Source organism: Amphiprion ocellaris, chromosome 15, assembly GCF_022539595.1.
Source record: "Amphiprion ocellaris isolate individual 3 ecotype Okinawa chromosome 15, ASM2253959v1, whole genome shotgun sequence".
Classification (NCBI taxonomy): Eukaryota; Metazoa; Chordata; class Actinopteri; family Pomacentridae; genus Amphiprion; species Amphiprion ocellaris.
The window spans coordinates 12337288-12364897 of record NC_072780.1 but is presented as its reverse complement, the minus strand read 5'-3'; the positions used below and the strand labels follow the sequence as shown (position 1 = coordinate 12364897).

General features: G+C 39.1%; 3 protein-coding genes across 5 annotated transcripts; 2 read left to right on the top strand and 1 right to left on the bottom strand.

The window, feature by feature from the left end:
- Positions 1-468: 468 nt before the first annotated feature.
- On the bottom strand, positions 469-7956 carry ccdc126 (coiled-coil domain containing 126). 3 transcript variants are annotated; one of them, XM_035955461.2, is made up of 4 exons: positions 7620-7956; positions 6393-6423; positions 2344-2965; positions 469-2166 (listed from the first exon to the last, which is right to left on the bottom strand). In XM_035955461.2, the coding sequence occupies exons 3-4, from the start codon at positions 2579-2581 to the stop codon at positions 1925-1927; spliced, it is 480 nt and encodes a 159-aa protein (XP_035811354.1). In that variant the 5' UTR covers positions 2582-2965; positions 6393-6423; positions 7620-7956; the 3' UTR covers positions 469-1924. The 3 variants fall into 3 exon arrangements, with proteins under 3 accessions (XP_035811354.1, XP_054873895.1, XP_023141823.1); XM_055017920.1 differs by lacking the exon at positions 6393-6423 and adding an exon at positions 6237-6309; XM_023286055.3 differs by lacking the exon at positions 6393-6423.
- A 62-nt stretch (positions 7957-8018) lies between these two features.
- Positions 8019-11608, top strand: fam221a (family with sequence similarity 221 member A). Its single transcript, XM_023286113.3, has 6 exons — positions 8019-8380; positions 9300-9473; positions 9559-9749; positions 9860-9930; positions 10195-10327; positions 11414-11608. Exons 1-6 carry the CDS (start codon positions 8316-8318, stop codon positions 11524-11526), a joined length of 747 nt encoding a protein of 248 aa, XP_023141881.2. The 5' UTR covers positions 8019-8315; the 3' UTR covers positions 11527-11608.
- Positions 11609-23098: 11490 nt separating this feature from the next.
- Positions 23099-25460, top strand: npy (neuropeptide Y). Its single transcript, XM_023286029.3, has 4 exons — positions 23099-23255; positions 23569-23756; positions 24936-25025; positions 25129-25460. The coding sequence occupies exons 2-4, from the start codon at positions 23569-23571 to the stop codon at positions 25148-25150; spliced, it is 300 nt and encodes a 99-aa protein (XP_023141797.1). The 5' UTR covers positions 23099-23255; the 3' UTR covers positions 25151-25460.
- Positions 25461-27610: the final 2150 nt, after the last annotated feature.

Genomic DNA, 27610 nt, shown 5'->3' with positions numbered 1-27610 from the left:
TCTTTTTTCCCAGATGACAATATTACATAACTCATATTTTGGGAAGAAATAAGCTAACATTTTGTTATGATGTTTGTGTCTTTGGTTGTTCTTCGGGTCCCCCGGGAATCCAAGTCAGGAGTCCTTGTATGGTAAATATGTTGGTAGGCGGAAGGTTAATGGCCTTCCACGATTAGCAGTGTAAGGAGTATTCACATATTTTACATTAAAAGTAGCAACAGAACAGCTTTAAATCACTTAGTCACAACCAAACTGAAAAGCCCTATCCATATATTTACTTATACAAAGACACGACTCTTACATATTCACGGAGGCAGCACTAATGATTTTGATAGAAGCAAATTAAATTAGTTTCATCGTCTTGTGGGACACGTGCTACAACTAAGATCTTCTCAGGGACGGACGTTCAATTTATAGAATGAGGAAAAGTGGAGAGTCTGGCATAAAACTGGTTTAAGCGGGGGAGAGTAAATTTTCCATGAGGTGGATTTATTAGTAAAACTAGCTTGTCACGGCAGCTGGCTGGCTCATATTTTCTTCTTCAGCATTAGAAGCAAGGTACATTTATGGCATAACTCAGTGTCGACACAGTCAAAGCCCAACTCAATTATTTAGTTTCGTGACCTGAACATACAGTTACATTTCTGGGAGCAACCTTACACAGCAAGGTTTAAGCTTTAATGAAATTTCTTCTTCTTCATAACTGAGTACTTCATCCACATTGACTAGGTCTCATACTATTCACAGATGATGTTGGTAAAAGTGTTGCTCATCTCTGTGGCAGAATAAAGTCATCATGTTAATAAGCATTATGATGAACACATTACAGATTTTCTTCCTCTGGGCAGGACATGGTGAGGTATTTAACCAGCTTTTATCAGTATTACAGAAACCATGCTAAGGTGCAGCAGGAAGGCTGGAAGAATGAATATTCCAGAACCTCTCTTTAAATATCCCTAAAGTCCAAGTTGGATGAACCCAGTATTTTTAGAAAATCTCTACGGTCACAGTGCAATATGAACCCTGAACATGGGTAAGCAGTACATCAGTCATCTTACCAGCATTACAGGGCTAAAGACTGTCTGCACAGTACATTCAATCTGTTCCAGCAACGTCTGAATCTATTTCTCAACATGGTGCAAGGGAAACATTGGCTTTCAAGTGAGACAAAGCAAGCACACACTTTCACACAGGTTTGCAGTGGCAAATAGGCATCATTCCTTCATATTCTCCGCATACCTCGCCTACAGCACATACATACTTATATTGCCTTCTCATGGATTGCAGTAATATTCTTTGGATTATCTGATATAAGTGAACAAAATTGCTTATTTATTCTTAAAATCCTTATTTTGTGTCAGCTAAAAGAGAAACCTTATTCTGACAGTATTTAGCAATCCTGCCAGATATAAACTAAAATGCAACTATTCTTAACTATCATGTGTACAGTTTAGTTCAGTATTTTGATATTTTGAAGCAGTATTGTATAATGGTTTATCTGTAGATGGGGAGGATTTTAAGCCAGTTTGATGATAAAGTGTTTGAAAGTGAGTTTCAGTTCAATGCATTTGCTCCTTCGCATTTGCACAACGTTCAAACATAAATCCCTCTAAAAAAAAAAAAAAAAAAAAAACAGAAATTTATGCAAATTAAATTCGGCAATGAAAATATAAAAACAAGTGCTGAATAGTCTCAGTAAAAAAAATAAATATCAGCATATGATAGGCTGGAGAATAGAAAGGTTCTCTTTCTTCTCTTGGAGTTGGCAGAACATTTTTGAGGTGCATCCTGCTTTTTAAGTCTCTGGATGTCCGTAAGTATCCCTATTGCTTCATTAGTCTGATGTTGTTACATCAGTGATAAATGATGGAAAAGTGTAATGTGCTGAAAAAAAAAATGGATACAACTATCAAAACTAGCCTCCTCAATGTGGTCGATGCCTATTAGGGACGTGTGGGTGAAGGCGTGACGTCCCTGGGTGGCTGCCTGGTGTCTCCTGCTTCGAAGCTTTCTGCAGGGCAGCAGGAGCGGAGGCTAGGATGCCCCCTGCTGTGTGGGAGGTGTTTGTGGAAGAGGCATTGACCACCAATTCAATTTTCCCCTCCAGTTTGACCAGCCGTGTCAGAATGTCATCCAGTAAAACAGCAATAGTCCTCTTCAGATCAGCTGTTTGTGTTAATGGATGGGAAAGAGGTGGAAGAAAGCATGAGTTTGACAATGCTTTTTTTCCCCCCAGAGAGTAAATCACATAAATTTCCATACAAGAGTGAGCAAGTAATGTCATGTTTGTAAAATACAGAACATGTATTGCACAGCATTTCTGAATTTGTCTAAAATGCTTACCATAACCAGCCATAGAGGTTCCCTGTGGCCCACCTGGTGCATTCTGGGTCTCTTCTGTCAGGACTTTGACATATCGCCGGCTGAGCTCCAGTATCTGCTCACGCAACTCAGCGCTGCTTTGATGGCGAGGCTGCTGCACGGTGTAGCGCAGCAGCATGAGTCCCCATGCCAGGCCGAATACCAGCAGCAGCACACTCAGCTTTTGAGACATGTTCCTCCGCAGGAGTGTACCCAGCATGGTACTGGGGTGGTGAAAGGGAACGGGGCTGTAGAGGCCTGGTCTGAGGCTGAATGTCTTGTCTTGCGCGTTGTGATTTTAATAATCTGGTAAGCAGGGTGACTGTGCAGAGAATTTATCTTTTCTGCAGTCCTTATCCACAAAGAGATCAGAGGTTAAAGTCTGCTACATAGCATTCTTAAAACATCCTGCCCGTCCTAAGAGGAGATGAGAGCGTGTTGAGCAACTGCAGAGGCCAGGAAGTGCCACCAGAAGGAAGGATGCCCATACACCCCAGCAGTCAGGGGTTTTTGGAAAGGTGCTTTGGTTGCAGGATGTCTAACACCAAGTCACCACTGCAGAGTGGGTGGTCAGTCAGAGGGTCTGCAGACATTTTTGGCCGTGCTGGAGACGTACGAAAAAATAGGTACATATGATTAATAGTAAACCACTACATGAAAAACACAGTGTGTGTAGCTCGTCTTCAATTCTTTGTACAATTCTCACTATTAAAATTAAACAAATGAAAAATGGGTCTTGTTTTTTTCTCATCAGTTATGTCACAACTGGGCAATTGTTTCTCAATTTATTTTTCAATTATTCACATTTGTGTTGTTGCCTCTGACTGTTTTTTTTAACAAAAACTTAAAAATGACTCTATATTATACTTAATTACTTCTGCCTCTGAGCTTGTGGATGAACTGTACCATTACTGTATTTATGACCGTTACATAACTCCACCAAGGAAAACGGCGGAGTTATGAGACGGCTGGCGTTGGTTTGTCTGTCTGTTAGCAACATTACTCAAAAACGGATGAACAAATTTACATGACATATTCAGGGAAGGTCAGAAATGACAAGGACCAATTGATTAGATTTTTGCAGTGATACAGCTTATAGTCTGGATTCACGGTTTTTGTATCATTGATCACGGAGTCACTGTAACTGTGACAAGTGAACACTACGTCAGCTGTCTGCTGATGATCACATGATTGTGATCCTACTACAAATTGACCGCTGCAGACTTGTCCGTCGGAAATGATACAAGGAATGAGCAGCCTTGGCGGATTACTGTGTTCTTTGAGTGCTTTTCTATTTTATTTATTTTGTTGATAAAAGGTATATTGGGTCACAAAATGCCATTTTAAAAGAAATATTATGGTTCTACAGCCCTGGCCCACAAAATAATATTCTCCAGGTAAGAGAAAATGCCTGTTTGGTACAGACTGCAACAAAAACCACATGCAAAAATGAAACTGCAATTACATAGTCACGATATCTACCAAAACAATTGCAATATGATGTTTTTTGCATATCATTTATCCCTATTTCTAAACATGCATTGATTTATGGCTACCCTATTTAGTGAGTGTGTTTGGGAGACAAATGTGAACCTTACTCATAGACTGGAGCCCTAAGCTGATGTGTTGTTGTTGTTGTTCAGGTTAACCAGAATAGCAGCCTTAAAATACCTTTTTGAATGTGCCTCTTCCCCCACCCCTCTCCAATTGAGTGAATGGGTTTGGTGCGTTTTGCATGCTGGTGTGTGTGTAATGACACAAATCTCCAAATACAGCCTATAGACCAATTAATTAATAATAAACAATGTCCACATAAATTAATAATAAATTAATAAAAGTAAACTGCTCTGAAGTGTTTTTAATATACTAATCAGAGTATTCAAAGTCACTCTTAACAGCTTAAGGTCTTTAACTGCACTCATGTACTGTGGGGTCAGAACTTGGCCCTATTTTGTTGATTTCGTATCTGTTTCCCTCTTGGTCACGTCATTCTCCATTTCACTGCTGAGTCCTACCACTGTTACACAAATGAGTCCCAGCTGTACGTCTCATTAACTCCTGGAAACCCATCGTGACAATCTGGATGCTCTGCAATACTGTCTCACCGGAATTAAGCAGAGAGTTTCTATTGTACAACTAAATACAGATAGTACAGAAGTCCTCGTTATTGGTTACAACCATATTTCTAGCAGTATCACTTCCCACCTTTGACTACTAACAATAAGGCACTCAGGAGGAAATCTGGGAGTTGTTTTTGATCAGACGGTTGACTTTAATCAGTATAGTAAGTCTGGTTCAATCAGGCCATCTACAAATTAGATGTACAGCCAAAGTCCAACCAGTGCTCCCTGAAAGCATGGCTGAACAGCTTACCCACACACTCATTTTCTCCCACCTGGACTACAGAAACTCACTGTTTACTTGTCTTAACGGTGCAGCATTCGTCCGTTGACAGGTGATTCAAAACTCAGTAGCAAGATTACTCACAAATAATCAACATAAAGAACACAGTAGTCCGGCCGAATTGCAATGGCTCCCATTTTGTAACAGAATTCAATTCATGATGCTCTTGATTACTTTTAAACAATGTCTCTACATCTCAGCACTTTTGACTCCATATTCTTCACCTTGATTTTTCAGATCAGAGAATCAGCTGCTGTTGAAAATTCCATGGTCCAGGCTGAAAACAAAAAGGGACCATGCTTTTGTTGTTTTATCCCCAACAGTCTTGAACAAGCTACTACTTACAGAACTGCTCAGTGCTTTTAAAAACCCATCTGTGCAGATAGAAACGTATAGAATATTTTATGCATTTTCTATTGTTTTTTTTGTATATGATTACTGCTTTTTTTAAAAAAAAAACTTTTTAATTGTCTTATTTTTCCATCTTATTTTTGCTTTTGGATGTTTTGTATATTTTATTGTTTTGAAAAGCACCTTTGAACTCCAGCTTTGAAAGGTACTATGAAAATAAAGTGTATTATTATTATTATTATTATTATTATTATTATATTATTTTAAAATTGTTTTTTAGAGCGTTTTATTAATAATATGTAGGTTTCTCTCCCAGGTGCTAATGGTAAAGTTCAAAAACAAGAAACAAAAACAAACAAAACTAGAAATGACATTTGTAATAATGAGCCACTTTTTGTTACAAAATCTAATTTTGAAACAAAAACTGAAATGGGAAGAAAAAATATTAAACTGAAACAATTATATACTTGTGAAGTAATAAAAAAAAGTGGATAATAAAAATTTAAATCCCATTTTTTATTTAAATCATTTTGATGCCGCAAATTGAACAATGAACAGAAAATGGTTACACAGACCACACATGCGTTAACAGATTAATAAAAGACACTTCAAGGTTGTAATTGTGTATCTCCTTTACATTAATTTGCCTTGGGCTCACAGCGCTGCAAAGCATTGTGGTTTTATTTCAGAGTGGCTGTGAGGATTTCTGGGTGGATTAATGCAATATTTTCCAACACACACACACAGAAGCCACCACATGTGCTGGATGAAGAACTAAATCCACCACATCACTTTTGGTGAAAAGCTACATTAAAATGGCTTCCTAGACTATTTAACTATTATTAGAGGCAGATTTCTTCGCTGCTTTGGGTCAGGGTGCACAATAGTCCACTCACTAACAAATCTTTTTCAGCACAGAAACCCGATTACTAGTTTAGATTTCATGGGACCCACTTTGCAGCTCCAGATAGGAGACACAGCAACACACAGAGTCATAGAGGGCTTTCATTCACTAATCCCACCTCCATAATGGCTATTGGACTGATAAACCGCCTGTGAGTGCAGCATGCACATGCAGAGGAAATTAGACGATCATTACTCAGTTTTCACAACTTTGTCACCAAGTTCATTCTCTGCGGTCTCTCTTGGGTGTGGGAGTGTCACTTTCTATTGAGGTCAGAGAAGGGGTAGCAACTGAGGGAATAAATTATGGAAAGAAAGGTAACAGAATCTGTTAGTGATGTTTCCCACACACACAAACATGTCCTCTCTATGACCTGAGCAGAATTATGTATCCGCAGACGAGAACTAGGGAGGAAAGAGAAAGCAAAGTTCAAAGCCTTTCTGAAAGTTACACGTTCAGCTAGTCAGGAAGAAAAATGTCTTATGACTGTCAAATATGTCAGTCATTACAAGAAACCGCCACCACCCACTTGGGGTGTTGCAACATTTTGCCTCCGTTCAACATGCAGCTGAAATAGGTTTATATTCAGAGAATGTAGAATCACATGCTTTTGATCTCATACTGATTAAAGGTGATTTTAAGCATTTAAAGTTTAACACTGAAAACAAATCAAACTTAATGAAAGCACTAAAACAAGTTTGCAGTCAATGAATAAACTCCAGGGACCGTATTCAAAATCAAGTCCAGATAATATTTCAGGTTTGTGGTTAAGACTCTCTGTTGTAGGTGATGTGTAAACAAATAAGAGCAATTTATGCCAGTCCCAGGGCTGAAACTATTAAAGCTTCAGGATAATTTTCTGTGCCTCTCAGTCAACATGTTGCCAACCAAAAGAGTTTTCATGCCGTCAGACCAGATCATTGTTTCATGGAAAGGCACACCTGAGAGGAAAAGGCTTCAATAACATGTTCCACTTGTTTAAAGTGCTATTTAAATATAATGTGCCTAGTGGAATCGCTGACAGTGATATGGCACACAGTATCAGTCAAACTACCTAATCTAGAGGTAGAGGTTAAATATTGACCACAACAGCTGCTACATGTGGTGTGACAGCTGGCAGGCTGAGCAACAGACTTAATCAACTAAGCAATGGATAATAAACTAACTGTGAATTGTCGATGAAAGGGTGGATGAAGTAAAAGTTATTAAGAGTGAGCTGCTGTGGATCATGTCAATGCAACCAGGAGTCATAATAGCAAAGATGTCGACTTGCTAAACTTGTCATAATGATTTTACAATGTCAGGCTACATATGAAAAGTAAATTAAGAACAGGAAGTATGACAAATGTAAAATTCACTAATTTCGCATATTTCGTATCGAGGCTTTTTCCACTTAAAATAGATTTTAAAAACAATTGCTAGTAGCCGCTCAAGCTTAGCCGAAGCTGTTTCCAACTCCACTAACATTTCATGTTAGCTCGACGCGTTAGCTCGACAATGCTACAACTTGACAGTCACCAAAAGGACAAAACATTTTCGGCACACGTAGTTTAACTGTCAAAAACGACGTTTTACCCCACTGTGTCGTCTGAGTAGCTACCTTGAGAGAGAAGCGGAAATTTACAGGATGCAGAGAAGCGGGGACGAGACGACAGTGAGCTCCAGCCGCTGCCGTTGGCTGACACTGAATGATGCTTGTTGTTTGGCAACCCGGGGCTGTTGTTGCTGCTGCTGCTGGGGAAATATCCTGAAGAACACGGAAAAGAAAAGTTTAGCTGCCGAACTTCGTGTTGAGGAGTCTCTTCTCAGTGAATCATCACATGCCGCCTTCCTCCACTGTCCTAAAAACCGACGAGGTCCTTGAAAGCAAAAGTCGGCAGCTAGAATTCCAAGCATGCAACTGCGCTGACTGTCATGGTTCCACTGCACGTCTTCAGGGTGCGTCAGTGCTGTGGAATTGTGGGAAATGTAGTCAAATCTTGTTGTCTCTGACTTGACCTTTAACTCTTGGCGTCTGACTAGGAAAGAATGAGTCGTGGTATTGAGCACTAAACTACCAAGCGAGTGAGCCCGCCTGGATTTATTCTGGTTTAGGGACCTTCTCTCTGTTTTTCCTTTCGTTCTACGTGTTTACGGTTCAGTTTTTTATTCTTTTTATACTTATGCAGTTTGCTTTGCGCCCATTAGAGGGACAGCTCCAATCATCTCCATGGCAACCTGGAAGCTGGCGTGTAAACAGTAGCTGTTTGCTGTGTAAAACAAGAATCCCACAGCTGTTAGTTCTAGATTTCTGACAATGGAGAACATAAGTCTCGATAAATCAGATTTAAAAGCGGTGGATGACTACTGGGAGTACAGAAGGTTTGTCTCAAAGTTAAACTCAGAGTTTATCTCCTCTCTTAGCGAATTTCTGCAGGAGTTTTCATACATTTGTGAACGTCTCACCTACATATAACAACAAATGCTAAGTTAACTGTTACAACTAAAGCATTTTCTAAATATCATTGGTGGAATGTAAGTAAGTACATTTACTCAAGTACTGCACTTCAGTACAATTTTGAGGTGTTAGAACACAGAGCACACCAGGCAAGTATTATAATTCTTAATCCATTACACTTGTTTCTGATCAGTTTAGTTACTTTCAGAAATTATATTTTTCATACTTTTTCTGTCCAGTGAAAACCAGCTTTCTCCAGACTTGTTGACTTTAGAATTAGATTCTTTCCTGACAAAGTAAAGTTGAACACTCCTCTACTTCTTAAGATGCACAAGCTTTTTTTTTCATTTCTTCTTTTTTTTTTTAAAATTAACCCTCTTGGATAAGGAAGTTGAAAAAGTCATGAAAAGTTGACTTTTAGAGATATGAGCTTTTAGCTGTGACATGCACATCATGATCTAATATTGTAGATTAAATTACTTAATTAGCAGCAACATATACAACATGTACAGCACAAATATTATTTCAGAAATATATAATAGTAAGACACTGACAAGGATCATTATTTTTTGCAGAGTCAGTACTTTTACTTTTTGTACTTACAGTAATTTTAGCTGATATTACTTACACATTTTTACTTAAAGAAGGTCTTGAGTGCAGCATTTTTATTTGCAGTGGAGTATTTTCAGAGATTGGTATTACTACTTTTGCACAAGTAAAGGATCTGAATACTTCTTCCACCTCTGACAAAGGCTGAAATAACATATTAACCCTTTAATTATATGCAGGTTGTATAGTCAGGTGCATAGGTATAGTAACTTTTTTGTGATTTATCTTTCCAAGGATTGTGGGTGATGATGATGGAGGAAAACTATTCACTCCAGAGGAATATGAGGATTACAAGAGGAAAGTGCTTCCTCAGCGAGTGAACAACAGGCTGTATGTGAGCTTTGGCGTTCCAGGGGGTATTGACTGCAGACTAATTGGCCCTGAGACACTGTGCTTCTGTGCACATAGGTAGCACATTATTCCTTAACACAATGCAGATATGATTCTGACAAACATAGACAAATACATTTGTATGCATTGTAATATAATCCAGGTACAAGCAGCATAAGACAGAGTGGGAAGAGGTTCCTTCTGAGCGACCCCTGGCCCTACCATGCCAAGTCAGAGGATGTAATTGTCCTACCTACCAGTATGTTCCTCGGCTTGGACCAAACCCTGTACGCTGCAGGTGTAAACACTTACCGCAGGACCACAGTGAAGCCTCCGGCCACTTGTGCAAGATCTGTGAGACTTTAATGAATACATTTAAAGAGTGAAGTAGCTAAAAATCTAGCATCTTACCCAGATCATGTGCACAGTTTTCACATGCCTGTTTCCTAATAACTCATTTTCAGGTTCCTGTTCTGGGTTCCAGAGTCCCTACACTTGTGGATGTGGCCAGCCCTGCTCTGTCCACCAGACCCTGGTCAGTGGAGTCAAACATCAAACACAGCCCCATGGTCAAGAAGAACAGATGATAAACATACAATATTGGTACCATTTGTGTACCGTTACAAAGTGTCACACTTCCTAATTCAAACTTAAATTCCATCCATTAATTTTCTAAGCACAGGGAGAACATGCAAAGTCCATGCAGAAAGATCCTAGGTCAAGGCCGGGATGTGAACCGGGGATCTTCTAGCTGCAAGGCCAAACTTAAATTGCATTATTTATTCCTGTCTTCTTTCAGGTTGAGACAAAACTGGAGAGGAAGGGACGGGGGCAGCCAGTAGGCCAGGATGTCCCTTATGCTGCCATGGGGGGGCTCACAGGGTTCACCTCCTTGTTGGATGGTTACTTAGCTCTGGAAGTCAGCAGTTCAGGTAAAAAATGTGTAGCCTTTAAAGGAAAAGATTTGCCTTTCTGCCCTGGAAACCAAAGGCAGCAATCCATTTTAAATGTGTGTAGTTGTATGTGAGGTACTCTGCTCTCCAACTGGTGATTCTGTCATGTGTAGTCATGTGAAGCAACATCAGCACCCTGCTAGAATGAATACACATTTTTCAGCTCTGACATCCTTTGATTCATGGAGTCAGTTTTTTAGTGATTCAGCCTTTGTTGAAGGGCTGCTGGGGCACAAAGGAGGTGTGTGGATTAATTCCACTGAGAGTGTAGAAAGTTCCTTGAAGAGGCATGTGAGGGCAGCAAAGAGCAGCGCAGTTGTTAGCGCTGAAGGAGTGGGTGAATAAGCCTTCAGAGGAACGATTTGTTCAGGTCAAAAGTGTACAGTAAAATCCTTACACGTTTTACCGCTTTGATTTGTCCCTGACCACATTTGTAATAGAGCTGCACAGACCCAAAAATACATGCCTTTCACATGCCTGAAGGATCAATTACTTTATTTTCACACGAGTTTAGTCTGGTTGAGAAAATTTTGCTCAGTTTGTGCATTTTATTATACTAAGAGTGGCTTCTTTTACTCATGAGAGGTATTCCTCTGAACATCACTGAAATTTAATTAATTGTAGGATGTGCAACATTCATTTTTTAAATCCATTTATATGTCATTAATAATCTGTGAGATGATTACTTTAGCATTTAATTTGCATACACGGATATACTGAGTTCTCCTGTTCAAATGTCACATACAGCACACTCTTCCAAACACTGTTACGTACAACATCTGTTTCTTTGTGCTTATTGTAATGTCTATGTTAAAGTTATCGCTCAATATATGATCTTCTCCTCCATTAGGAACAGTTAATCTTGGAGTTTACAGAAGACAAACAAACTGAGTGTTCGCTGGTATCTGCAGATAATTGCCTTTAGTTTTAGCATCATCTATGTCCATATCCTAGTTAGCAGTGCACATGGCATACTGTAGATTTTAAATGTGCTCCCTACCTATATGGTACCCATTATCCTCTGTTGGTATCTGATTTCTGTAATTCCTACTGTGTCTTTTTCAGATCAAGACAGAGACAATGGCTTCCAACAGAGCCGCTCAGCCTTAAGGATGAACCACACATCCATTAAAGCATCTAGCTCTGTTGTCAGTAAGAAAAAGAGCAAAAAACACTGAAATAAAGCACTTTCAAAATGTTCATTATATATTGGACAGTTGAGAGTAAGCATATATCAAATAAATCATTCATATGTCCTGATCTATGACCTTTAATCTTCTCTAAAGTGTAAGACCATTTGACTTGCTCACAGCCATGAGTGCATGTCTTTGCCGGTGTCGTGACACTGTCAGCAACATCCATCCATTATCTATACACCGCTTAATCCTCATTAGGTCTACAGGGAGGGCTGGAGTCTATCCCAGCTGACTTAGGGTGAAGGCAGGGGACACCCTGGACATGTCGCCAGTCTATCACAGGAATACACAGACAAACAAACGAGTACACACATTCACACCAAAGGACAATTTAGAATCACCAATTAACCTTAGCGTGTTTCTGGACTCTGGGACGAAGATGGACAAGAACCTGGTGAAAACCAACATAGGGAGAACATGCAAACTTCACACAGAACGATCCCAGGACCAGGCCAGGACGTGAACTGGGGAGTTGTGAGGTGACAGTCCTAACCACCGAGCTACTGTGCGGCCCCTGTCAGCAACAGCAATAATTAAATCCCTTCATACAAATAAAAAAAATATATAATAAGAATAATATAGAAAACTGAGTAGTGGGAACCACTGGCAGCATTACTATGAGGGTCAGGACTTCCAAGTTTGACCAAGTTTTTTGACAGTTTTTGAAAGATGAAACAACAGGTTTATCATCTTTGTAAGTAATGCATGTTTAGGAGATGTTGTTTGTGCTTTAGTGATTTTTATAAGTTGTAAATACTTAAATAGACAGAAACAATGTAGAATGAGGCCTTTTGTATTTATCAATTTTCAGTATTGTCAGATCAACATCACAAAGTCCTCACAATCTTTATTGTTCTTACTTACATTTATTGCAGTTTTTCTAGTGCGTCATATTTTCTTCTTGATAGATGTATCACAAGCATGGTCAGTTCACGCACTTGAGGTTTGTATTATTGCTGTTTTCTTACTGAGAGAAAGCCACCCACTCGTCATGTCACCAAAATAACACCAGAACTATGGAGCAACGTGCTCAGCGAAGAGCGCAGTTTTAATTTCCAGATAGATGTACTGTCTCCGATTGATTAATCCCATTCCTCACGGCAGATCAGCAGTGATGAGAGCTGATTTAATCCATGCAGTGAATGGAGATTGAAGCAGGTCATGTTTTCTCCAGTGGCGGCCCACTTTCCAACATCTTTAACTGAGAAACACAATTAGCGAGAATCTAAATGAGGATTTACTCCCACTCAGATGTTCCTGCTGTGACGATGGCGAGTCAAACTGGATCAGCATCCACGCTGGCGCTGCCCAACGCATCTCAACTCACCTTCTCGTAATGTTCACATCACCTGAGGGAAGTCGGTGAGTGCGTGTGGGTGTTAGTGAGCTGAGCAGGTGGTCTCAGGGGAGTGGAAGTATGGCTATGCCTGGGGGAGAGCATGGATGCACCTGGGTCTCTGCAAGTGTTGAAGAGGAACCAAGTGGAAACACATTTGAAAGATGACACCTTAGATTCAGCATGTATCTACGACATCAAAGGCATTGAGGTGCCACATAATAAAGTATGCATTCACAGCGTCATACTGACGTTAAAATATCATTCATGTTCCTCTTTGGTGGCTAGTGGAATCAAGCGATCTTTACAAAACCTTTACCCTGTTTCCACTGCTTACTCCTGGACGTGGTACCTCATAGATGGGTGGGTAGGACTGGCGTGAGAGGGAAAAAGTACTGAAAAATCCAATTACTTTAAGGGGTAAATGCCTGCCACATTAGTCTGGCACAATTGCAATTTAGGGTAATTGCCACTCCATAGCAACCGTGTTAAGGAAGCTACAGGTAATTTACTGGGGCCACTGGTTGGAGGGATTGACTGCTATGCTTCCTGCATCCCCATGGAAACCACACCCAGCTTGACTGACAGATGAGACACTACAAATCCAGATGCAAACACAGAAGAATAAATTGGCAATTACCGCACAAAAAACGGTTAATTACCCCAGTGATGGTTATAGTAAGCAAATACAGAGCTGACTGGAGAAGCAAAACACTTTCCCTAATTTCCCTACAGACGGATGGGTATCAGCAACTCAGGCAAAGAGAGACACAACAGACAGGTTCATAAAAATCACCTGAAACATTTACGGTCTCAGCCAAATACAACAGAGAGAGAAAATACACACTCACACACACACACAAGCAAATGCCAAGATCACCTATTAGCTGCTATATTGTCGGTATATTATATACTTAAGGTGCAGTGCAAAGTTTTAGGACCTAAAAGTAAAGTGAGGATGCGAATAATGCCATGAATGCTTTTTATCTATCAACTGGCTTCATATAAAGTGCAGTAAGTACTACAAAACTAAATCAGATTGATATTCGGTGGTATCATCCAATGCTTTTAAAAAAGCAACTCAGTTTTTCAAGCACCTCTGGGAACCTGCCAGAGGAACGGACATGAGCATCTCTTTGTGTTACTGAACATTGTTCTTTATGATTCTGGCTGTATGTGTGGGCTTGCTGTCAGGCTACAAAATGAATTGCACCCGATTAGACATTTCCCTGGTGGTATTGCATAATATATAATAATCTAGACATCTGAGTCTAAGTATGTCTATTTGCACAGAACTGTGTAGACAGACAAAGTCCCACCCCTTCCAGTGTATCCCACTGGACCTTAATTTCAGAAAAAATATGCAAGGTTGGTGGCAAGAGGCCATTTTTTTGGCCACGTCTGAAATGTACCATGAACTACCCAAATGATCTGTGAAATTCTAATATAATTTTGCAAGTCAAGAAAGTCACAGTTTGTTGTAAAGAGTTTCAGGGAACTATATTTCTCATTTTTTCACAATCATCACCATGACCATTTTATCTGTGTGTTCTATAGCCCATTTAGACATTAGAGCTAAAATCTACAGTCTGCAGTAAATCACCTGAGTGCATGTTCTGTGTGAAATTGTTTACAAGTAGTAATGAAATCCATAACTGCTCTTTGGAGCATTTTATCATATTTTGGCTTTGTTGTTTGTTGTAGTGGGGGCCTTTAGTCGTTACAATAATTAGAGTATTGCTCTCAGAACCTTGTGGGAAAATGATAAAGGAATATCAGTGATATTCCTTATAATGTGCTTAATGAGTGAAAAGCTCACCAGGTCAACTTTCTGACCGAATAAATGTCAATATTACATGTTGTAGCCAAGAAACATCCAGTTTTGCAGATAGAAAGTTTTTAATATTTGACCCTACAGCTTGTATGAATAACTCAGAGATATAATAGCAGTTGCATAATGCCAGAGGCTATATTCTTTAGAGTTTAACATATCAGTGTGTTAGTTTAGTCAGATGTACTGAAGCAGAAAACAGAAATATGATTTCTGTGCATATCCATTTTCTTAAAAAGGTACATTTCAGTGTATTGTTGTTCTCTTTTTCCAATATTACTTTATATGGATATATAATCAATGACCTAAAGTCTACATTGATTTCCAACAGCTTTCTGTGTTAGCCAAATGTTGTATGAGTTAATTTTTTTTATTAAAAAAATATCTGGAAACTACATTCAAACATCATCCAATAAAAATTCTACATTTTCAGACCATTCTCTTTCCTCCAAGCGTCATGTTCTGCTTATCAAAAGAATCATCTTGTTTTCTGTTTAAGGCAGGTCTGACTCAAACAAAATACAGCTTGTTCTGTTTCGAAGAAGAACAAAGACTCACCAAGCTTCTCCTAAAACTAAAGCACAATCCTACGTATGACTCTGACACTGTCTTGTGTGGTAGAAACACTGGGAAACTGACAGTGCGGCAACTTCATAAAGGCTGTCCTTCAATCCCCTCCTGTGGCAACAGATTCGAGGAGGAGGATAAGGAGTGCGCTGTGAGAAATGGGTTTTGTTTTTTCATAAAGCACCGTGATAATGGACGGACAGGGATATTGTATAGCTAGGTTAAATCAATAGTAATATTTGCACAACAAAAGTGTGTTTAAACACATGCAGCTACACACACCCACTCATAGAGTACATATATGGAGATGATCATCAACAAATACAAGAGAATAATGCATCTAAGATAGACAGGAAATAATACTGATGATTCTTGCTTGTGTTCCGCTGTGTTATTTATTCCAATTAGCGATAAGGCCCTTGTATTAGGAATGAGTTGTCATATTGTAAAAGCACTAATTCAGTTATAAAGAGTGTTGGGGTTTCCACATCAAAATAATCTGTTGTTCTAAATGTTAGCTATCTACGTTATTATTACATTTTGCAGAAGACAGTGTCTTTGTGCGTCATATAACAGCAGGCCCAAAGGTTAGCATGCGAACCTTCAATTACTTGTAACTGTGGCTTTGATTTTTTGGCAGTGAAATGAAAATGTGTTGCATTAGAAGTTTAGATTTTTAAAAAATATGTATCTTTATCCATTTGCATTTCTGGGCTCTTTTCAATGCATAAAGAAATAGACATTTAAGGAAATTTGCATATCATTATAACCAGTAGTAGGGTCAACACCAATTATTTTGTCTGTCCATTAAACATTAGGCTCTCTGTTAAATATAAGGCCGCTGTTAGCTTAGCTTAGCTTAGCATAGCTTAGACTAAGCTGAACTAACCAGCTGCTGGCTACAGCTTTGTCTTTAACTGTCAGATGTAAGATATGTATTAATTGTCACATCTCATTTAGAATAAGAAAGGAAACAAGCATATTTTCCAGAAGTGTTTATTTAAAACACTTCTGACTTTGCTCCGTGGTATTACAAGTGGGCCAAAATATTACAATATATCTAGATTAAGATGAATCTCCTTCGTGTCTTTAGACTAAGCCTAAATTTCAATATAACATCTTAATCACAGTAAAATAGTCATAATGTCACCATTGCTTACAGTGTAAAACTCATTTGAGCTATTTCTGATTACAAAATGGCACTTGTTATAAAACTGTTCAGTTTTCCATTGCTGTTTCATGTTACTTGTGAGGAACATCTGCCTTCGCAGTAATTAATACATTCTGCACACTTCTACCAGCCACCTGAATATTAATATTAAATCTGGAATTGCCTTTAATTTGCAGAATCTGTACATGGGCGTTGTAAATGGCTGACTGACAGTAAATGAAAATGTGTTCTGCCATGAATGCAGCACACTCTGGAGAACTTGTGCTTTCAAATGCTTTCTAATGCTTTCAAACGCATTAACCCATTAAGACCTAAGGCACCCTCTAAAAACACGTGCAGATTCACTTATTTTTTGCATCAGGTCTTAATAGGTCAAATCATACATTTCCCCTCCATTATCAGGCTTCTCTTCCATAAAGCTGTGTATCTGTCATGGCTGTGCCAGTGGAAATCACACTCACTCTGCTGATTCTGTAGTATGCCAAATGGCTGGAAAAGTGCTATCAAAAGTGTGCTCATGTTTTAAGCTACAGCAATGCAACATGCTTCATTTGTGCTGTCTTGTGTTTAAACACATTAATTTCATCACAACCATCAAAGCCCTTAAAAGGGATGAAGCTTTTAGCGGATGTTTAAAGTGATTTTTATTTAGCATTTAAGTATATAGATCCAATTGCAATAAAGTCACTATTATAAAACATAAAAATGACACAAATTGCAAAAATTTTATATGACCACAGACATAGTGACATATTCTGACTGCTGTGGTCTTTCATAGGTCACAGTGGTTATTAAAGTAAAGTTTAGCGCCCTTTGACGTGGTTACAGCTTTCATCACGTTTCCTAATATCAAGGCTCAGAACTCTGACCTGCACACCTGAGCCGACCCGACCCGTCACATTGCAGCAGTGCAACCTTATGTACGTCTGTCTATCACAAGACCTTATATGATGTTTCTCTTGATGTGACATTTGTGACGCTTTCACCCCAGAAGCACAGGAGAGACATTTATAAGCACACACTCACACAGATCAGAACAGACAGCAAGCAACATTGAGACGGGAGGTAAAGACAGGTGAATTAAAATGCTCAGACTAGATATTGTGATTCTTGAAGCAGTGGGTGTTTAATTAAAGCAGAAGAAGAACAAACGAGGAAACGACAAAGGACATTCATTTCTTGTTATTTCCTCATTGAGGAGTTGTCAGCATTGTACTTACTGTGAACTGCAAGTGGAGAAAAGCTTGTGTTCTTCAAAATGCTGTGTGCAGTTGCTTGCAAAGGCTGTCAATTAATGTCAAAGCTGAAAGAAAGAACAGATTGGGACATGCGTCTTTGAAGTGTTGATAGCTAGAGCTCGGTGAAGTGGATAGTGAGCAGAATGATACTTCTTGTAGTAGACCAACTCTGCAAAGATAAGGTATTCGCCACTAAGGCATTTATGCAAATTATCAAAATATAAGATTTTTTTTTTTTTTTTTACATTTGATTTAACACACGTAAAACATAGCTCAACACAAAACAGTCAGACTTCATTAATGCGATTTGATAATCTCCAGGTTTGTTTTTTTTTTTTAAATCAATGATGCCACAAACTTCCAATATGAACCTCATATAAAGAATTCTACTCTTACTTCACCTTCAGTTTGAAGTTGAAGCCCCACATAGTGAGAAAGAGGCTGCTGGTGCCCTATCTAAGTAATAGTAGTGCTTGCACTGCTAGTAACAGATTGTCACCGTAGCACAATAGAATACTCAAAAGCAGCAATTTAAATGTCAGGGTTGTACGTAAAGATGGTGTTATAGCCAAAAGAAGCACAAGGCTGTATTAGATTTGGCCTTTTTTCAGCTGTCCTCCCAGTCCGTTTGCATGCAACTGCCTGATAGAGAAGATCCACACAGCCTGCTTGTCACTATTTCCTTGTGCCCACTGTTAATTTGAAAAGTGTGATTCACAGCAGCAGAAAATTACATGCCTTTTCATCTTAACAAATCTTGGAAAATAACTTATTGTACAAACCAGGAGGCTGATGAGAAGAGAAGAAAACAAATTTGCATTTAAACAGCTTGCTCTCTAAAGGACTTGCTCTCCACTGAGCTGATCTCTGATAACACCAAACATTCAAGAAATGATTTTATTCAACATTTACCTAAAGGTGCTGAATCTACAGCATCAATCTGCATTTATCACTGGTAAATTAATTGGGAGTATTTTCATTTGTCTAATTAGTGCACACAACCGGGTCTGCACTGGAGATGATTGGTATATCTTTCTAATAGCACTGATACTATTAGTGCTAATGTTAATCAAAATGAATGACCGCATTTTCCCTGAACCCTCTTTGCCCTGTCATGTTGCTATTATTCTCTCTGCAGAACTGCAGAGTGACGCCCTGTTCCTCTTTTGTGATGCGCAGAAATTCAGTTTATTTCATCCAAACTCTGACCTGGTTGTCAGAGCCATTTTAATTATAGAGCATGTTGTTAATATTTAATGAATAGAATAGTGGCTGGGACTCATGCAACCCCAGGCATGGACTAATCCATTGTATGTGCATTGATAACGGAGTAGACCGCTGCCAACAGGCAAAGATGTCATAGGGAAAACTTTTCCTAAGTGCATGCTGATTAGCTGACTACCTTTTATTACGACTTGCTGTGTTCATTTTTATTGTTTTTTTATCTCACTTTAGATTGAAACAATATGGCTGGTGGTGCTATGCATTGGTCAAACTGTGAACAAATCACATGGAAAGAAAAAAACATGTTCGTCCATCACTCAGTGATTTATTTCACCCAAAAATGACAAACAATGTTACAAAAAACAATACTAAATTCAGGCCCATAAAGGAGGTTAAAAGAGCAGAATTTAAATAAGGCTAGAAGCAACACCACTCAACAAAAGGGGACATATGTACTGGTTGATCAGACCAGTTACATACACAGAAGGGAAAACATAAAAGGCCTACATCTAAACAACAAAAAGCACAAACCAGCATAACTGGTCTATTTAATCAAGGAATAATAATAGATAAACCCAAAATATATCTAGCTACGCAACACAAATCAAATAAATGAAGTAATATTTAAATTAAATAAATCTTGCCCACCCCTTGAAGTGGCAGCACTTGGTACGGTCTGATTGGCAGCTCTGGTATAAAAAGTACAAATACACTTAAGTATGTCAGCAAAGGCTAAATAAATGTGTTGTCTGAAATCATACCTTACATGTTATTTGTGTTTTTGTATGTGCAATATGAGTGTAAAGTGTTTCAACTGAAACTAAAGTGGTTACTAGGGCTACCGACATTCATGGTTGGGATTGCTACAAGTGCTGCCATCACAACTAACAATGTAAATATTTTAAAAACGGGTTGCAATTGTATTTTTTTTTTCCAAATTTGCTAAATAATTTCACTAAACAGCTGGGAACTGTGGTTAAAAAAATACAATTCTCAAACGGGAATGTGTGGCACATTTATTGGGGACTATTTTCACCTCATATTTTATGATAAAATGAGGATTTACAGCTGCAAGACACCATATCTGGAAATGGCTCAAGATAATCTACATCGCCTGTGTTCATGTTAATAAAGCAGAATGTCACCCAGTGTAAGACCTTGTCTTACTGACGTGTTTTAATAGTTTTTCAACAGCGATGGAGCACAGCTATTTGCTTACAGTAAAAAAATACTGACTTAAAAGCTACTAATCCTTTACACCTATCAAAGGCTTACAGTTTAAAATGCAGTATAGAGCTCTCATAATATTATTTTCCCTAGAATAATGTGTGTGATTTATTTATTTAAGGCTTCGTATGTAACCTTTCTTTCAAGGTGTCAGTCAAGCAGTGAAAGCAACACTGACATGAAGATTCCAAGTTTATGATGTGTTTTAATAACTGCTAAACTTTCTGTGTGTAAAGGATATTTTCTCCTCATTGGCAAGAATAATTTCTGTTTAAAAGGCTAAAATGCATCCCTGAAGACACAGATTTGTCTCTGTGTGGCCTTGAATCCACAGCGTGAAAGGTGTATTAAGTTTAGTATTCATCCACTGCCTAAAAGGAACTCTACTGGGTTGAAATCTTGTGCCTGCACGGACTATCAGAGTAAACTGAAGAACATAATTGAACTGATGGTTTATTAGGAGAGTGAGTAGAACCATGAAGGAATGCATGTGGTTGTATTTAGGTGACAGCTGCTGCTGAAGAACCAAAGAAAACATTCGTCAACAATTGCACCTGAAATGGTTCGCGTTATAGTCACCAGGCAGAGTGGATCCGCGAAGAAGTTCTGACCCAGACGGAAGCATCTCAACAGTTATTAAATGGAGTGCAACTGGGTAGCAAAACCTAGCACCAAACATACAAAAGGCACACACATCCAAGTGATGAGTTCTAGAAGTTGCACAAAAATGTTTGTGAGCCGCCATTTGGATACATATAGGCTGTCCAGTAGCATAGACAGTCCCAAGAACATTTATGAAATGACAACTTTGTGGGAGCGATTGAAGTGTAAATGCTCTCCTTCACACCCTTCTTCTGTCTGAAGAAGTACATCACCATGACGTAGCATTTTAATAAATGTTTTTAGTAGCACCTGTATTGGTGTGTGAACTGTATTTTTCAAGATGATTTTCTTTTAGCACAACCATTAGTGGCTATCATTGGCTGGAATACAATACATATTAGGGTTTATAATTCCTCAGTTTTTAACCTAGTTCTATCCACAGGTTAGAATTTTTATTTGTCCAGTAAATATCCAAACATCTGCAGAACGACAGACATTCCCACCAACCTCAGCTGTACTTTACTGCTAACTAGCGACTGTTAGTTGAATAATTGAGATGGTGAACATGGCATAGCCCCAATGCATAACCCCATTATGTTAGCATTAGTTACCTAAAACTAATGAGTAGCATTAGGAGGTCAATCTAGGCAACTGGCCAAGCTAGTTTTAGCTTGATGCAGCTGCCCAAAAGTACAACTTCACAAAGATGTGAGCATGCTTGAAGATTTTATGTGTGCAACTTCTGTTTCAGCTTGTCTGTTTCAGGAATTGATGAGTTGTGCGTTCAGAAGATGCACATTCGGTCAACTCTTTATGTATCGCCACTATCTAACATGCTCAAACTTATGCATGTCTCAAATGATCACAGTGGCCCTTTCTTATGTTATGCAGGCACTAACTGACCTTTCAATTTTCTCTGTGCTGTATCTGTTTCTTTCAAATGTCAGATACCTCCATAGGTGAAAGCTGTTTGCTTAAAAATGGAGTTCTACCTGCTAAAGTGAGTCTCTGAGTGTGCCTGTACCCTCTGAAGAGGACTAGAAGTTCTAATTCCTGTCTGTGCTCATGATGATTCGGTCATGACTCTGTGCTCCACATTCTCTCGCTCGTGTCTCACTCCTCATCTCCCTCTTAGCATCCTGTGTCATACAAAAAAGCTCTTAACACATCCTCTGCGCAACTTAAAGAGCAGCACTGCTGAAGAATACTGATTTTGACAGATTATATGGCTGCAAGCTGGTATACAAAAGGATTCTGAATGGGAAGAAAATGAAGCACTTGGTGAAACAGATTCATTTGAAGTGCTATTTGGGTTTTCTTATTAAGTAGGTTTCTTGGAGATTGGGCTCTTCTTTGGCTGACGCGTCTCGATATTCACATTTAGGCCTTTTGTTCGCATCGAGAGTCACAGTTTCTCTTTCCATCTGTTGGAATGAGCTGCAAAATGAAATTAGTGGACCGATTCAGTCACACAGCGTTCATGTGCATGTGAGTCGGGTTGAGATCTTTTTATCCCAGATCACCCGAGGCGTCATCATGGGAGCTTCATTTAGTGAGGAGGGCGTCTATAGGAGATTCATTTGAAGTTCGCCCACAGGGTGACATTACTACTATTCTTCTGTGAATTCAGATGGGATTATTGATCTCATTATGTAGAAGAATCACTACTTGATTGTGAAATAATTTATCAGCATCTTCCTCCGAAGAGGAGCTGCCATAAACACCAAAACATCCCACTCAGAGCAAGTGTTGAAATCTGTTTGACGGTGTGTGTATGAATGGTGCACTGTGTGTGCACTTGTACAGCTATCGTTATGAGATCCATTTTGAGTTTTAAACCTTTGGAGTGGGGACTCTGGAAAATTGAGGACATTTTGGCCACTTCTTACTTTTGCATGCCTCTTTGAAGGGCCAAAACCTGATTTTAGGATTAAAGTTAGAATAAGGTTCAGTTTAGGTTAGGATAAGGATTTGGTTTAGGCCTTAGCTGAGATGGGTTTGGGTTACAACAATGGATTATGTGTGTGTGCTGTATCTACAGGCTGCATTTGTGTGATAATGGCGTGTAATGTTTGTTTCGTTTACAACATGCCAAGTTCAACCATATTTGTAATTACTGCAATATTCATCTTATGTTCCTTCATTGACATAAATTGTTTCATTTGGTTTGTGTCCCAAAATGTAACTGCAACAGCTGGATTAAAAACAATCCCTAATCCCTTTTATTCTCCTGGTAAACAAGGCTCATTAACCCACGCCTATTTTTGGTTTGCATTGTAGTTTTACGTCTTTTAAATGATTGGAAACATACACGCACGCTAATGACAGCATCAGCGGTGACGTGCACATGAAGAAAGGCAAAGACCTGGGCTCAACAGTGCGCAGCTCTGACGCGTTTTTCTGCGGCGTGTCTGGCGCGCAGGGATATAAACCCCAGCGCGCACCAAGCGTCCAGAAGAGCAGCAGAGACGCCACAAGACTGCGCGCAAATCTCACTCTAACCCTCTGGGAAATGTAAGTACTTTGATATATGATTCACAAAAATATTGACGTGAATTCCTACAATTATTTAAAGTCTCTTCATATTACTTCCGATGTTTGTCTGCTGGTTACGCAGGCGCAAAAGTCTTGGTATTTGGAATTTTGTCACATAACAGTTTGCATGTTTTTTTATTTTCTATCTTTACATTTCCCCTGATTATGGCTTCAGAGCTGAACAGTGATATCATTCATTATAGTAAATGGAAATAATGGAATTTTACGCACAGTGGAACAAGTGTGCAAAGATGTTCCATGTGGACTCTCACTTTCTGCTTTTCTCTTCCAGATGCATCCTAACTTGGTGAGCTGGCTGGGGACTCTGGGGTTCCTGCTGTGGGCGCTGCTCTGCCTGGGCTCCTGGACGGAGGGATACCCGGTGAAACCGGAGAACCCAGGGGATGACGCCCCGGCGGAGGAACTGGCCAAGTACTACTCAGCCCTGAGACACTACATCAACCTCATCACAAGACAGAGGTAGGCGGGTTAATTAAAACCTCTCTGCAAGAACAGAATTAATGATTTCTCTCCATAATTTTGTAAAGTCTTGACCTATGTGAAGTGCCCTGGCATGACTTATGAATAGAAGAGAAATTCGTATTAATTTTAGTAATAATAAATTTAAGCATTTTAGCATACCAGTTAATTTCATGTTTAATTTCAGAGACCACTGTAAATTTTTTATCCTCAAATGTCTGAATTGATAATATTAAGCTTTCCATCAGCCACAAATTTAAAAACTCTTTTTGTACAATTTCTCCACATATATGATTTATGCATATAGTGAGATGGCTGCTATCAGGTGGAAAAAATGCTTGTAGGTTCAGTGGAGCTATTTTCTCACATTCCCTGAATAAAGCAGCAGTTCAGAGCTGTGCAAAGTAGAATTTCACTATTTTAATTGGTCATTCACTCTTATGGCTGAAATCACTTAAGTTCTGCCAACAAGTAGTGTATATTATGCAAAAAAAAAATAAATCTTGTTTCTCTCCTGCCCTCCAACTGGTCAACATGCTCTTTAAAATAAACATTCCTTCAGCTCCTGACAGTCTGCATCCAAGTGTAGTATTCCACTATAGGATTTTGCTTATTGGAGCTGTCAGTCTGCACTGTGCAGGTCGAGCTCTGCCAGCAGCTTCTCCCATAACTTACTCGCTCCAACTTGTTACAGAGCAGAGAACACCCACTGCCCATTTACCACCTGTAAAAAAAACCCGAACAGAAATGACTGTCACAGCCAGCATGCCGTGTCAAATCACCCACAGTTTTCCAGCTTTCTTCTGAATGTCAGGGGTTTGGAAGCCTCTGCAGGCGTTGAGCCACCCAGAGGGACATGCGCACTGGCACGGCTTATCATCTGAGGCACAGAAAGGGAAATATGACCACCTGTGAAGCAACTCCTGTCTGTTCCTGCTGGGTCCCAGTCTGACTCTGTTCAGTTTTCACTGAACTCATAATTGGACATATGACACAAAGACATGCAGGGAAAGAAATTATTTTCCTGTGCGCATTTCAGGAAAACTCTTTTTCATTCTGTTCCAAGCTTCTTTTGACAAAAGAAGCTTCATTTTGACAACCAAAATCCAACAAAGTTGGTGCTACACCCTTTAAACTGCTCATCATCATCTCTCCGTCTTGTCTGCTTGTGCACCTCAGGTATGGGAAGAGGTCCAATCCTGAGATTCTGGACACACTGGTCTCCGAGCTGCTGTTGAAGGAAAGCACAGACACACTTCCACAGTCCAGGTATGTGTTCTGTAGTCTCTTGCATTCTCATTGGTTTTGTCACCAAAGCCTTCACAGACGACCTCAATCCTCCCGTTGTGATTTCTCTTATTTTGCTCTCCAGATACGACCCGTCATTGTGGTGATGCTGTCATCAGTGTTGGCTCTCACTCACTGCCACCCCACCGCTGATAATCTGACCTCTGCACCTCTGTCACTTCATACCCTCCTATACCAAATGAACTCCCTGCCTCTGCCCCTTTTGCCTCTATGAGCTGCCACGTACACCCAGCCTCTTGTCCTTATCAGCTACAGTCAACACTGCTTTTAGTAGGCCATAAAATTGTAAATAGTTTATTCAGAGTCATCATCTGTGAAACACAAAGGTAAAGTGGAGGAAGGGCATGTTGATTGTATTGCATATTTGTGCTATTAAAGATTCACTGTTTGAACAAATGCATTTTTTCTGCATCTATTTGATGGGCCAAATGTAAATAGCTTTTTTTTTTGACTGTGTAGGTGGCAGTCAGTGTTTAATTAATAAACCCTAGGAAACAAGTAATCTCATAATGCACAATGGGCAAATATTGATCAGATGTAGCATTGGAAATGAGAGCCTCGCTTTGTATTATTATGAAATCACTGATCCTAAGCGCTTACATAATGTGAAAAAGTGTGAAAATATTTGCATGCTGTTTTCATGGTGAGTTCAAGTTTGGACTTGTTGTGCCACACCTTGCCTGCCAGCGAACGCTATGATTTTAGCAGAAGATGCAGCTCTATGACACCGTTTAATGGAGCAAATGCCCAAAATGTACACTTAAACAGCACACTGGAATGGTCCAGTGTAAGCTTACTGTTTGTTGAAAACAGTCAGTTTAAATCTGCCAGTTGGGTAGCTAATGGCGCTCTCTTGTGGCCACAAGGATAAGCGCCTATTTTGAAACTAAATGAAGGGAGAAATAGCATTTCCAGGAGCATTTATTACAATTACACGAGTGGTTAGTTACCGCAGCCTGACATCCCATCAACCCGCAGAGCACAAATCAAGCAAGAGGCACTGCAGACACACACCTGCAATGGAGACTGGATACACCAAAGGAAGAAAAACCACTATTCAGAATAGGACTAGACTGATTCATGTGATGGTTTAATAAAAAGTCAAACTAGTTTTCACCCACTATCACAGTAACATCTGTTCACTGCTGCCACTGAACCACGTAATTGAAGACTGGAAACATTCACAGCTTCATCACATTCTTGTCTCACTTTCTCCAGCTTAAAGGCTTTTTTGGCTATTCTCTGGGAACTGAATAAAATTAGCTGAAAAACAAAACACTTAGTGTGGTTTAAAAAAAAAAGCTTTGCAGGCTGCATCAAACTCAACTCTTTATCCTAAAAGGATCCTTCTGCAACCTATAGCTTTATATGGCAGTTATGCTAACCATCACAAAGGCTACATGAACTGTCCTGTGTCAGTGCATTGAAGGAAAATAATTTAGTCCTCTATTGAGATGTGCTACTCAAGACTGAATATGAATAGCAGCTTGTAATCTCTTTTGGTCAACCGTAAAACAACACAAAGGGGTTTAGTCAGATCAACTTATTTTTTCTAGTTTATGTGATGTAAATATGCAAATCATACTAATTTCCAATTAAATTATCTAAAATGTTTATTTTCCGACCACTTTAGCTTAAAAACGGTTCTTATAAACCGAGGCATTTTGACCTGAAATGATAAGTTAAAACAATGAAAATCTAAGAGTTCATTCAACTCATTAACTTAAGTTCAGACAAAACAAAACTATCACAGCATTCCCCTGTGAAAGTGGTAAACCACTCTTGTTTTTTTGTAGCTTTATAAAACAGACAATGCTGTGTGTCTTAAATACATGCTAAATTAAGTAATGGTTGCTTCTTTTCATAAAAATCTAAGCAATTCTAACCGACAATATTGAATTCAGCCATCACATCCATACACTTATGATTTATCTCACTGTAAGTGGAATAACCTCACAGATTGTCTTTGTCCTTAACAGCTAATGCTCTAAATTCTCTAAATTAAGTAAATTCTTCAAATTTAGAAAATATTAAAGTAAAGCCAGTCAGTCTATTACCACTGTCTACATAACTAGTTGATTCAACTTAATATCTTAAGTTCATGGATCTTGTTTTCTCAAACTGATTAAATTTATACTTCCACAATTCATGAATAACTTTGAACAAAATATATGGAAGTGCAGTTAACCAACATTTTAAGGCAGCAGAACAACTTACATTCTAAAGTCAAAGAGCTTAAAATGATTCACTGTAGTTACAGGTTTGTCTGCTGTCAAGGCCACTATCTTATACAGTTGGGTTTATGGTTGCAGATCAGAATAGCAGCAAAATAAAGAAGCCAGGAAGTCAATGGTTTTCTGTAGCAATCAGACTACTTTAATATGAATAGCCTGTTCACATTTGAAATTATGTCATAACGTATTTATGTGAATGGACGGGTGCATCACACTGTGGCAAAAAGGAAATACTATAGTCTACAATATATTCACTGAGGGAGGGCTGTACCTCCGCTGCCATTGGCCCGTGCTGCATGACGTCGGTGCGGG